Genomic DNA, 12,500 nt, shown 5'->3' with positions numbered 1-12,500 from the left:
ACCACGTCAAGAGTGAACTTCTAACACCAGAAATACACATCTCTGACCGCTCAATGGATTGCCCGAGAATCGAACTCGTGGCCACCTAGGTAGCAGGACAAGACCATACCAATCACGCCACTGAGGCGCTCGGTGAGTCTCACTCTATCACCGGTGGTCTAGGTAAGTGGCAGCATGAGTATTCCTCGTGCTCTGCAGGGTGCGTCCTATGCTGCGGCTTGCATCGAGGGATTCCTATCTGTAGCCGATAGTTTTGATCTGCTTCATTGTCAGTATCATGTCCAGGGGTGTTGTGTTGCTCGTCTCCCTTCGGATTCTCACGGGTGTCCTCAAGTGTCCTTGTGGCTGGGAGGATGGAGTCAGTGTTCCTCTTGTGTGTTTACCACAGCCCAATGTTGATTTACACTCACAGCCTCTGCTATTTACACTCTGTGGAAGCAGGCTTCAGTACATTTGGTTGACTCCTACATCTCTCTACAGGGGTCCGTACTATTTTGCTTCTTAATACATCATATTGTATTACAAAACCACATATCGCAGCCAATTCAAGAATGAGGTCAACGCCACGAAGAGGATTATTGCCTGCGGTACTATGCCCATGAACCCCGACAGAAGTATTTCCCACGTGTCTACTGCTACCCGAACCTAGTCAGCACAGCACCCGTGAAATGCAAAATAGCAAGGGCCCCAGTAGAGAGATGCGGGAGTTAACCTACATACTATATAAATTTAAATATACCAAAGGGACATGTCAAGCCCTCGGCACTTGCTGCTAGGTGGCAGCATCGCCACTCGATGCAGGCAATTGCAAGCTCACTGCAACCTAGGAGAAATATTTCAATATTACATAGGCGACCGTGAGTGTAAACGACATCAGGAGAATTATTAGGAAGCACAAAAATTGTGCACAGAGAAGCCCGGATCCACAGATTGCAAATAGCTGAAGTTATGAGAATATAATCAACAACCGCCTGCAGTAAACAGACAAGAGTCTTTATTCAAGAAAACCACAGGACACCCGTGAGACTCTGAATGGGGGAGACACGAGCGACAGAACATCCCTGGATGAGACTATCAACAATGAAACAAATGAAGACTATCGCCCAAGGATGGAAATTTCGCCCTTGCCCACACCCTTTGCTGCAATGCAAGCCATGGCATAGCATGTATCCTACAGAATGCCCATGCCGCCGCCCTACTCCCAACGAGAGAAAGATACCTTCTAACCAATAGAAATTCATTACCACAATGCCGTCACGGTTGAAAATTTAAAAGTCTGCGTGCAGTAATAATAAAAACCTTGTATGTCTATTTGATATTCCTGAAGACATCGCCGATGAGCGAGGAAACGGTCTGTCTACTAGAATAAGTAGATGGAAAGAATTTTGAATAATCTTGCCTTGATTCCTGAGAAGCTTGCCTGAAGAGAAAAGGATGTATAGACTGATTCAGTCTTAATGATATGGAAGCGTCAGCAAACAATGTCATTAACTATATATAATTATATATATATATATATATATATATATATATATATATATATATATACATACATATATATCTATAATTTATATATAATATATATATTATATATATATACATACATATATATACATACAACATATATATCATAAATATATATATATTATATACATATATATACATAAATATATTAGCTATTAATTTTATACATACATCATTCATTGCAAAAGCACGTAATACATACGGAGAATCTACGCTACAACAGCGCATACTGCATACAAAACCAATAGCTCATAACAGTATCAGCTGTTCAATCATACGCTTCAGCAACATACTCCCAGCACATAAACAATATGTTGCTGAAGCAAAGCTGTGAAGAGGACGCCGTGCATCAATAGAGTATACTATGTTGCAATAGCATAACATATGTAGAATATAAGTTACTATAGCATAAACTGTAGAGTATACATTGCAATAGCATACACAGTAGAATATACATTGCAACACAATAAACTATATGGAGTATACGTTGCAATAACATCTCCAATATACAGTATACGTTGCAAATAGCATATAAACACCATAGAGCAGTACAGATTGCAACAGCCTCTCATGTATACAGACAGAAGCACTTGAGGCAACAGCCACCCACAGTCCTGACAAAGGGAAAGAGAGCAGACCTTCAGCCAGAGCTTTGCCTTGGGTATATGTGTACGTGTGTCTCTCTTATTTTTTCGCGCCTTCTTTAACTCCTTGTCTCTCTCTCTGTTCTTCTCAGGCAAGAAGAAGGGAAGATCATCAAGTAAGTCAGGTTCTTATCTCCATCTTCTCATTAACTTTTTTATTATTATTATTATCATTATTATTATGATTATTATTATTATTATATTATTATTATTATTATTTCGTTTTATTTAGTTTCTTTTACAAAGATATTTTTCTTAGTCGAATCTAGATGTGATACGAAATGTTTTCCGCTTTGTGTGTGTTATGTTTTTTTTTTTCTTTTATTCTTTATTCTCCGTCTTTCTTAGCAACGCCTAAATAAATAAGAAAAAAAAATCAGAATTAACCATTTGTACGTCTGTTCTGAGTTTCTATTCGCTTACCCGCTGTGAAATGTATATATGGACTCCCTCCCAATGATATATATATTTACGCAGGTTTCTATGTTGTGTTAAAAGAAAATGCTAACATTTTAAACCGAAAAAACTAAACTGTCGTCACACCCCCTCTCTGAATGTGTACTTACTAAACTTTGCCATAAATTGACTAAATCCTTTTCAAATAAATTATGGATAAACATCTCCTACTCAAACTTTAAATCGTACCAGTATGCATTTCCTGATGATCTTAAACTCTGAATTATAACCACTGCGATCATTATTGTTAAAATTTATATATATATATATATATATATATATATATATATATATATATATATATATATATATATATATATATATATACATACTTCAAACCGGTTTGTTCTCACGACTAGAAACTCACGAGCTGTATCGTTTTGATGTCTTAGATGTTGTGTGGTGTTTGTTCCGTGTCAAGCTTTGACTGGCGCTGTTGTATTCTGGGCTATATCATAAAAACTCCGGAATCTACGTAGTATCTGGTGTTTGCATCTGTTGTGTGTGCGTGTTGGTTTCGATGTTTAGACTAAGGTAGTTTTTTAAGGCCTTCTTCTGCCCTTTACTATAAGGGTGAGTTATACAAGACGAAGGGCGGCTACTGGAAACATGATTTCGGTCATTCCAAGAATCTTTTCTGTACATCGGTATGATGCTAAGGGTCCATAAGAAATACATCTGCACGCAAACTTTAATAACGTATAAATAAGTACATCATTCGAGTGTTGAATTGCTGAAATTGTTTCTGGGTCTCCTTAGGTTCAATCTGCCAACAGATTTTTCCAACGACATACGTAAACAGAACTGTAACATTATCAGGACCCTCAACTTGTCTGTGCCTGCTAATCCAATAGTAATTTATGTCGTCAAGTAACTTCCCTCTATTCCTAAACTTTATTTTAGATGTTTTGCTTTATATATCGATATTATCCAGGATATGCATGAGGAGTTTCCTGACCATCATGCATTGGATAATATCGATATAATTCGTGACCGTTTTTTTTTTTTTTTTTTTTTTTAATATCACATTTCTTTGGAAAAGGAAGATGAAACTCTATGGCGGTCCGTAGTTTTCATTCTGCCCTACTGGCTCCACCGTTCGACCAAACTCTCGTTCCAATTTCGTTCATCAAGATCTTGCATTTCATGCAACGAGCACTTGCTAGCAGACAGAGTTTGAACCTTTCCATTCCCCTTCAAAGACGACGAACGTTACGTCTTACACAAGTCTTTCATACTGGCAAAGGCCGGTGCATTGCACCTGTTGCACGAAGTTGCTGCTTCCCAATTTTGGTCAACGAATCTTTTCTCAACTTTTGCTTATGTATCATTTATAAGGCAGTTGAAAAAAAAAGAAACACACACACACACACGCACGCACATACATACATACATACGTATATATATACATACATACATACGTAAATAATATATATATATATATATATATATATATATATATATATATATATATATGTGTGTGTGTGTGTGTGTGTGTGTGTAGTGAAAGGAAGCCCAACAGGAAAAGGGTCATAGTATATTACAATAAGACCCTTTTCTGCTGGTATATATTGGGGCTTCCTTTGCTGCTATTGTCTCGAAGATTTCCTGACGTGTACACGCACACACACACACACACACACACACACACACCACACACATATATAATATAATATAATATAATATATATATATATATATATATATATATAGATATTATATAATATATATAATATATATATGTATATTATATATATATATATATATATATATTTCTCATGACACCTTCAGTATCGTTCCATACATTTTCTCACCTCGGCGTTTCTGGATGGCTTTTCTGCTGAACAGTCAATAAATTTCTTATTACTCATGTAAAAGAATGCCTAATAGATTCTTTTGAATTGCGCATTCAATTTCTTTTTTTAAATCAAGAAGTGGTGTCCAGTGAACTTTACTTTGCAAATTCTGCGTGAAACTGAACGGGTAATTAGCCCGGTCCGTAAAATAAATCAAAACTTTGTAGGTGGAAATATCGATTGTAAAGTAATATATATATCCAAGCCACAAGAATTAACATTCTCAACACACACAAGTGTAAACGCTATTTCTTTGCAATCAACACCAACCCATTTGGAAAAATTCGTGTTCTCTACACACTACATCAGCAGCAGGAGATGAGACCTGACCCTGATCTATGTTAAATTTAGTTGGCGTCAAGTAAAACTGGAAATATTTTAATATTTTCATTCGGTTTTCACCATGTAATAAACGAGGTTTGACGAAGGAAAACATTATTTTTGACCAAGGCAGACCTGGGTCACTCATGGAGGACTATTCACCACCTGTACAGGTTGGTGCGACTCTCGAAATAATTATCAAGAAGTCTAAATAGACCAAAAACGCCCAAAGGGCTCTCTCACAGGCTAAAAGCATGTATATAGAGAGAAGTGACTTTGAATTTCAGGTCTGCCTAATCAAAAACAACCATTCCAATGTCAAACCTCCCCACTACAGGGAAGGAGAGCCGTTCCAAGAAAGAAGAACAGCGCAATCCATCCATCAACTGTTTCCACCCATCGTTACCATGTTCACTGTTGAGTTAATGTAGTGGTTATCGAACTGTGTGAAATGTAAAAGTAAAGAAAACCATGAAGGGTGGGGTCTGAGTGACCCAGGTCTGACTTGGTCAAAAATTATGTTTTCCTTCGTCAAACCTCGTTTTTTGACCGAAGGGCAGACCTGGGTCACTCATGGAGTATTTACCAAGAGTCATAAAAAAGAGAATTTTATGACAAGGGAAAGAAGGGAAGGGAAAGGAAACAGCTGATGGAAGGGGGATACACATGAAAAAATAGCTAATTGATGTATCCTGAGGTAATATCATCGGAAATTGCAAATTAATGAGAAATATTCAATATTACTATAATTAAATATAAGTATTCTGTATATTGACTCTGTTAAAAATTGAATATATTAAATGCAGTAAACAAGTAGTTATTTACTCAAAAACCATTAACAAAATCATAATCCACAAAAACTCAAAATTTAATAAAGGCAGACCTAAAAAGATAGGTATCGGTACTAGAAAGAATGAGATAAAGTATACATATTATACTTAATAAGTAGAATACCAGGTATCCAGTTGACACCATGACATCAACACCATTATGTTGTTAACAAAGACATAAATTGTAATCTAAATATATACTTATAATAGAAATATATATTTAGACAATATGAAATAGTACCTTATGTACAAATAGATAACAAATGACGTATATCAAACAAATTAATTAAATTTATGAAGATATGCTTCCAGATTCAGAACCCAGCACGACAAAAGACGAGGAAATAATAGACATCTCCTTCAAATAATGTTTTCTGAAAACGTTATAGAAGACCATCCAACAAGATCACAAATTCTTTTGCTATTCATACCTTTTAGGAAAGCAAAAGAAGTTGCGACTTTTCTCAAATCATGAGTTCTGGGAAAGGAACCTGGATCAGCCAAACGAATAAATTGACGCATAAATAGTCTCAACTTATTAATTGATATGTCAGAAAGGTTTTCTGGTTGTACCAAAAATTTGTTTCAAAAACTTTTTGTATTGCAAGTCTAAACAAGGTACTTCTCCAACTTATGCACCGGGCATAAAGGATGACGACCTCCTTAATCATCCTTAAGTCTAGTGATAAAAATCAGTTCACGTCTAGAATTAGGACGTTCATTCTTGGCCAAAAAATTTTGGATCAGGAAACAGTCTGACCCTCTCTGAAGAAAAATCAAGAAATTCATATGAGCTCAGTAGTAAATGAGATTAGAAACAATGTAATATATAAACTATCTTTAACACAAGGGTTCTCTTGGAACCTTGAAGACAATGCAAAGTTTAAAAACCTTATCTGAAGACAAAGAAATTTTGTACAAGGAATCATGGTTTGATGTTAAAAAAGGGCTTTCATAAATTCTGGAAATGGATGAACCGATACATCAATGTTGAAAGCAAGCTTAAGAGGATTAGATAATGCAGACTTATAAGTTGAAATTGTGGTAGGAGATAAATGTCTGTCATTAAAAAGATTTCTCAGAAATGCTAAAATAGTTTCCACTGAAATCTTACTAATATTATTAGATCTAATAAAATGACAAAAAGAGTTCCACACAGTCTGATATTATCTATTGGTAGAAGTTCTTAAGGATTTAAATAAAATTCTTGCTGAATCACTAGAGTATAACTTGTTATGAATCTTAATCATAAACTCCAGCAAGCTAGTTGGAGGAGAATCTTTGAGGCACAAAAGCAACGATTCCTCCCAACTAGTTGCGAGAATACTGGATTCAGGATTATGAGTCTTTCTTTTTGCCCTTGCTGGCAATAGAGGGAACCATGGCTGGGCAGTCCACAATGGGGCTATCAGCTTTGCTTTTCCCCTGAAGCTTTCCAAATAACTGAGCACTCTGAGGATCATCTTTGTTGGAAGAAACAGGTAAATTACTTGCCACCTGTTCCAGTCCCATGTGAGAGCGTCGACCTCCCCTGCTAGGAGGTCGATCACTGGAGAAACGAAGTGAGGTAACTGGGAATTCTCTCTCGTGGCAAAAGATCTAATTGGGGCATCTCTAACTGGGAGCAAACACAGTGGAAGGATGTCTGATCCAGAGACCACTCCGATGGTATTGGATGGCTTCTGGATAACGCATCTAAAATAACATTTCTCACCCCTGCCACGTGAAACGCTGTCATCGTTAGGTTTCTACTCTGAAGAAACCTCAGAAAAGAGAGGGTCCACTCACTAAGATGCTTTGATTCGCGGACCCCTTCCTGTTCAGACAGGCCACTGCTGTTGCGCTGTCTGAGTGTAATCTGAAGTGGATCCCTGGCTGGAGATTCAGCTTCTTGATGGCAATAGACACGACGGGTATCTCTAAAAAATTTATATGGTAAGTTGAGAGAGGATGAGACCATGCACCCTGAAACAACCGCCCTGCAGATGTGTGAATCCCCTAGCCTGTCTGGGAGGCATCTGTGTACACATCCAGACTGGGTGGAGGTGGACGGAAAGGAATCACTGCCGAGAAAATCTCTGGATGCATCCATCTTTCTAGAGCCTTCTTGATGAAAGGAGGGAATGGACATAACTGATCCCTTTGCTTTCTATTGGTCTTCGTGATTAAAAAGTGATTCAGGCCCTTTAAAATGGCTTTGCCCACAGGGTCGCCTATTGATGCAAATTGGAGACTCCCCAACGTCTGCTCCACTTGCCGACAAGACACTGATGTTTGCTTCAAAAATAACGAAAGGGTCCGAGATAGAGACATGACTTGTCTCTCAGCAGATACAGGGTACCAGAAGTGGTGGTCCCAACCACCCCCACCCCCAGCCCTGAAAAGTCTTGTTCCGGAGTTAATCTTGATTTCTTCATGTCGATAAGAAAAAACCCCAACTCAGACAGGGTCTGTAAAACAATCTTTGTTGCCTTTAAACAACCCACTCCCGAATTCACCCATATCAGCCAGTCGTCCAGGTATATCAATACCTGGATACCTTTCTGCCTGAGTTCCCTCAGAATTGGACGGCAGATCTTCGTGAATACTCTCGGAGCGATGTTGAGTCCGAAAGGTAGAGCTTTGAAACGAAACTTCTTCCCTTCTAGACTGAATCCGAGGAACTTCCTGTACTATGGGTGTATTGGAAATTCAGAATATGCCCATAGGCGTCTTTCAAGTCGATGGAGGTGGCAAAAGCTCCTACTGGCAACAACAATCTTACGTCTTGCAAAGTTGTCATTCTGAAGGTTGGACATTGTATTGATTGTTGAGGGTTGACAGGTCAAGATGATCCGTCTTTTGTTGTATCTTTCTCGGGACTGAAAATAAGGGGCCCTGAAAGAGGAGGGAGGTCGTCTCCTCTATTGTCCCGGTTTCATCATGTATGAAACAAATTCTTTGAGTTGTGGATTGAAGCCTGAAAGAATGAACGGAAGTGTGATGGAGGACTGCACCACTCCCACTTCAGCCCCTTTATGAGTGCAAGACCCTGAATCTCTTGTACAATATTGATGAAAGTATTGGAGTCTCCTGCCAACCCTCAAATTCTAAAAAGATTTACCCCTCCCCTGGAAGACTGGTTACATCTAGGGGTGCCTGGAGACATCATACCTCTGCCCCGAGGTTACATTTTCCACGACCTCTTGAGGTACCTCGGGGACATCTGTTAGAAGATGAAGAAGTGTACTGATTCTGGTAATTCCTTCTGAAGTTACCCAAGGTCTTGAGAGAAAGGGCGCTTCGTAACTGGATTCCTAAAACCAAGCATGGTCAGCATTGACTTGGCCTGATGAACAGCTTGGGTGACTACTCCTTCCCAGGCGTCCTCATGAGAGAGGTTCTTTGAAAGCGGACCTGGACTGAGGAGCTTTAAAACCAGAGTATTTTTCATAAAACAGCCCGGTAGTGCGAGCTTCCTCAATTCATATTTCTTTCTAGCGAAGAGGTTGTAGGCTGTCTACCATGGCTGTAAGGGCATCTTCAACAAAGCATAGAGCTGAAGAGTTAGGATCCTCTTTAGGGGTCTGTCTGGTTGGTACTTCCATTAGTTCCTCGTTGGACGAGTGGTTCACACTAGACTACCCATCCGGTGGTCCGAAGTTGATTCTCGGCTCTGCCAACGTTAAATCAGAGAAATTTATTTCTGGTGATAGAAATTAATTTCAGGATATAATGTGGTTCGGATCCAACAATAAGTTGTAGGTCCCGTTGCTAGGTGACCAATTGGTTCCTAGCCACGTAAAAATATCTTATCCTTCAGGACCAGCCCTAGGGGAACTGTTAATCAGCGCAGTATTCTGGTAAAACTAGGATATACTAACTTTAGTACTTCCGCTGCGATGGTCATGTTCAACGAGCTGAGGAAGTTCTGATGTGCACCCAGCTCGTCTTGAACAGCATTCTTAGGAAGCGGCTGCAATCTGTCATAATTGAACAAGACGGCTGGTTCTGTGAGAACAAAATTCTCCCCTCTCAAATGTCTTAATGTATTCCGTAGATGTTACTCGGGGTCGCCGTTTTAAATTAATCTCTTCCATCTACCTCTGTCCTGTGTCATTTCCTCCCGTACTAGAGTCGGGGACGAAATTCTTAGATGCACGACTACTGTCCTTTCCCCCTTCGAATCTGGAGGATGGAAGGGGCTGTCGTTCCATTCTGAGATAGCAGAAGGATCGGGTGTAAGACGATCAAAAAGGGCCTCATAAGCCTGACGGAGTGGGATGATGCCCATTGTTTCTTGGAGGAGCCACGTCTCTTTGAACCTGTGCCTCCTGAGAGTTTCTAAATAATGAAATATTCTTCTGGATAGAGGTGGCGTCAGACGAGGAATCATAGTTAGATTCTTAAAGGGATGTTCCTCTAGAGTAACAATCCTCTGTTGCGTATCCCTAATTGCTCCAAGGATAATCTCCAAGGTATCCTTAGAATTAGCCAGAGAGGGCGGCGCCCCTGAGGCGGAAGGGGCTAACTGGGACCAGGAGGTGACTGTGTAAGGGCGGCAGAGGCAATACATTCTTCTTGAGTCACTGCTGAAGAGATGGGGTCTTTGGACAAGCCACCCTTCATAGAACCGTGGGAAGAAGCTGCAGAGGATTGGATGTCGACTTCCCCTGAAAGTGTGTGAATCCACAAGATCTAGATTGGCGCTAGATGCCGAGTATGACACAGGGCGGCAGACTTAAAAACTTATCATGTATAGGAGGTTCTTTAAAGGCCACAGGAGAAGGCTTAGAAATTACAGTTGTTGAGAATCCAGTATCGCATCAGGCAGGTTCCGAGATGCATCAACTTCAAGAACCACCTCGCGGCAGAGAAGAAGCCCTTGAGGAATCCACATCCTGTGCAATTGCAGATAAAGCCGAATCCTGTGCAATTGCAGATAAAGACTCCTCTTCTTGATCGTCCATTATCTGCTATAGAGGACACGTGTCAAAGGAAAGTCTTCAGGAATAGTTCAGGTAAACGAGACTAAACCTAACAAATCAACATTTTGAGCAAAGACAAAGAAATTACCTACCCTGGATTGAGATCCAGCAGGAAGAGTCAAATCCAGGCGCAGTATGTGTCTTAATTTCTGATGAACATCATGAACAGCTTTTCCCCAAACTCATAAATTCAGTCAGTAAGCCCTTAAAGGCAATGATGGCATCTTCGGTTTGGGCCAAATTACGGGCCTTGTCCCATAGTCCATCACAGTTGCCACAAATTGCTCCATGCACGAGTCGTGGGCTATGTTCTCTGTTGCGTTATTGCATTCACAGCAGGGCATCCTGGAAGAAGGATTTCCTATTGAATTATATCATCAAAAAATCCTTTGCCGCCCAAGGGTGGCATCCAACTTTAGGGCGGCACACCTTAAGGCGGCGACGCAGACACAAGCATTATTGCAATTATAAGCCCCGCCCATAGCAACCGCAGCAAAAAGTAACTGGGCAATCCTAGAGCTGCTATGGAAAGGGGGAGGGGGTGATAGGGGGGGGGGCGGCAGGGTATATGTAATGAAGGTTTTCAATCCCTTCAAAGTCCTTGCAATCGCGGCAACTGCAGCAAAATGCAATCAGTATAATCCTGTAGCTACTTGGGGGCGGGGGCGGCAGGTAAGGCTGATAAATGGACTAAAGCAATATAAACTGTAGAAAGGGAATGAATAAAACACATAAAAGAAAAATATATGCACACTAGGCGCCATTAACGCCAACGTGGCTGACATTAGCAATCTGAATGTCTGCCGCGTTGCTAAAAACCATTCATGAAAGAGTATGCCGCTCAAGTAAACACACCCTCAAATCAAAGGAAGCGGTCCTGTCACCTTCATCCACCTATCCTGAACAGATACCTGGCTCAGGATAGAAGAGGCATATCACCAACGCGGCAGACATTAGCAATCTGGATATCTGCCGAGTGCTAAAAACTATTCAAGAAATAGTATGCCGCTCAAGTAAATACACCCTCAGCTCGAAAGAGGCGGTCCTGCTGCCTTCTCCTCCCTATCCTGAACAGATACCTGGTTCAGGATAGATCAGGTATCGCCAACGCGGCAGATATTAGCAATCTGAATGCCTGCTGCGTTGCTGAAAACCATTCATGAAATAGTATGCCGCTCAAGTAAGTACACCTTCAACTCGAAGGAAGCGGTCCTGCCGCGCCTTCATCCACCTATCCTGAACAGATACCTGGTTCAGGATAGAAGAGGAATCGCCAACGCGGCAGACATTAGCAATCTGAATGTCTGCCGCGTTGCTAAAATCCAATCATGAAATGGTATGCCGCTCAAGTAAATACACCCTCAATTCAAAGGAAGCGGTCCTGCCGCCTTCTTCCACCTATCCTGAACAGATACCTGGTTCAGGATAGAAGAGGTATACACCTGTCAAGGCGAAATAGGTGAACATGGTAACGATGGGTGGAAACAGTTGATGGATGGATTGCGCTGTTCTTCTTCTTTCTTGGAACGGCTCTCCTTCCCTGTATGGGGTGGGGGGTTTGACATTGGAATGGTTGTTTTTGATTAGGCAGACCTGAAATTCAAAGTCACTTCTCTCTATATACATGCTTTTAGCCTGTGAGAGAGCCCTTTGGGCGTTTTTGGTCTATTTAGACTTCTTGATAATTATTTCGAGAGTCGCACCAACCTGTACAGGTGGTGAATAGTCCTCCATGAGTGACCCAGGTCTGCCCTTCGGTCAAAAATGGAATATATTATAATCTGTAAATTTAGAAACATCATACTTTTTAATTGTCTCACATATGACTTCTATCTCTTCTCATCATGTCCACATTTGCTTAGCATTCTTGACGTCCATCCAAGAACAGAGGCACGATACGGAA

General features: G+C 40.5%; 1 protein-coding gene across 1 annotated transcript in view; it reads left to right on the top strand.

The window, feature by feature from the left end:
* LOC135199714 (uncharacterized) overlaps positions 1-12,500 on the top strand; it is a 195,723-nt gene that overhangs the window by 101,419 nt on the left and 81,804 nt on the right. The window contains exon 5 of the mRNA XM_064227869.1: positions 2,261-2,284. Coding sequence (XP_064083939.1) covers positions 2,261-2,284 — 24 coding nt within the window. The remainder of the gene's footprint in view (positions 1-2,260; positions 2,285-12,500) is intronic.

This window comes from Macrobrachium nipponense, chromosome 26 (genome assembly GCF_015104395.2).
Source record: "Macrobrachium nipponense isolate FS-2020 chromosome 26, ASM1510439v2, whole genome shotgun sequence".
Classification (NCBI taxonomy): Eukaryota; Metazoa; Arthropoda; class Malacostraca; order Decapoda; family Palaemonidae; genus Macrobrachium; species Macrobrachium nipponense.
Note: the sequence above shows the minus strand (reverse complement) of the source record. Positions and strands in the feature narration are given on the sequence as shown.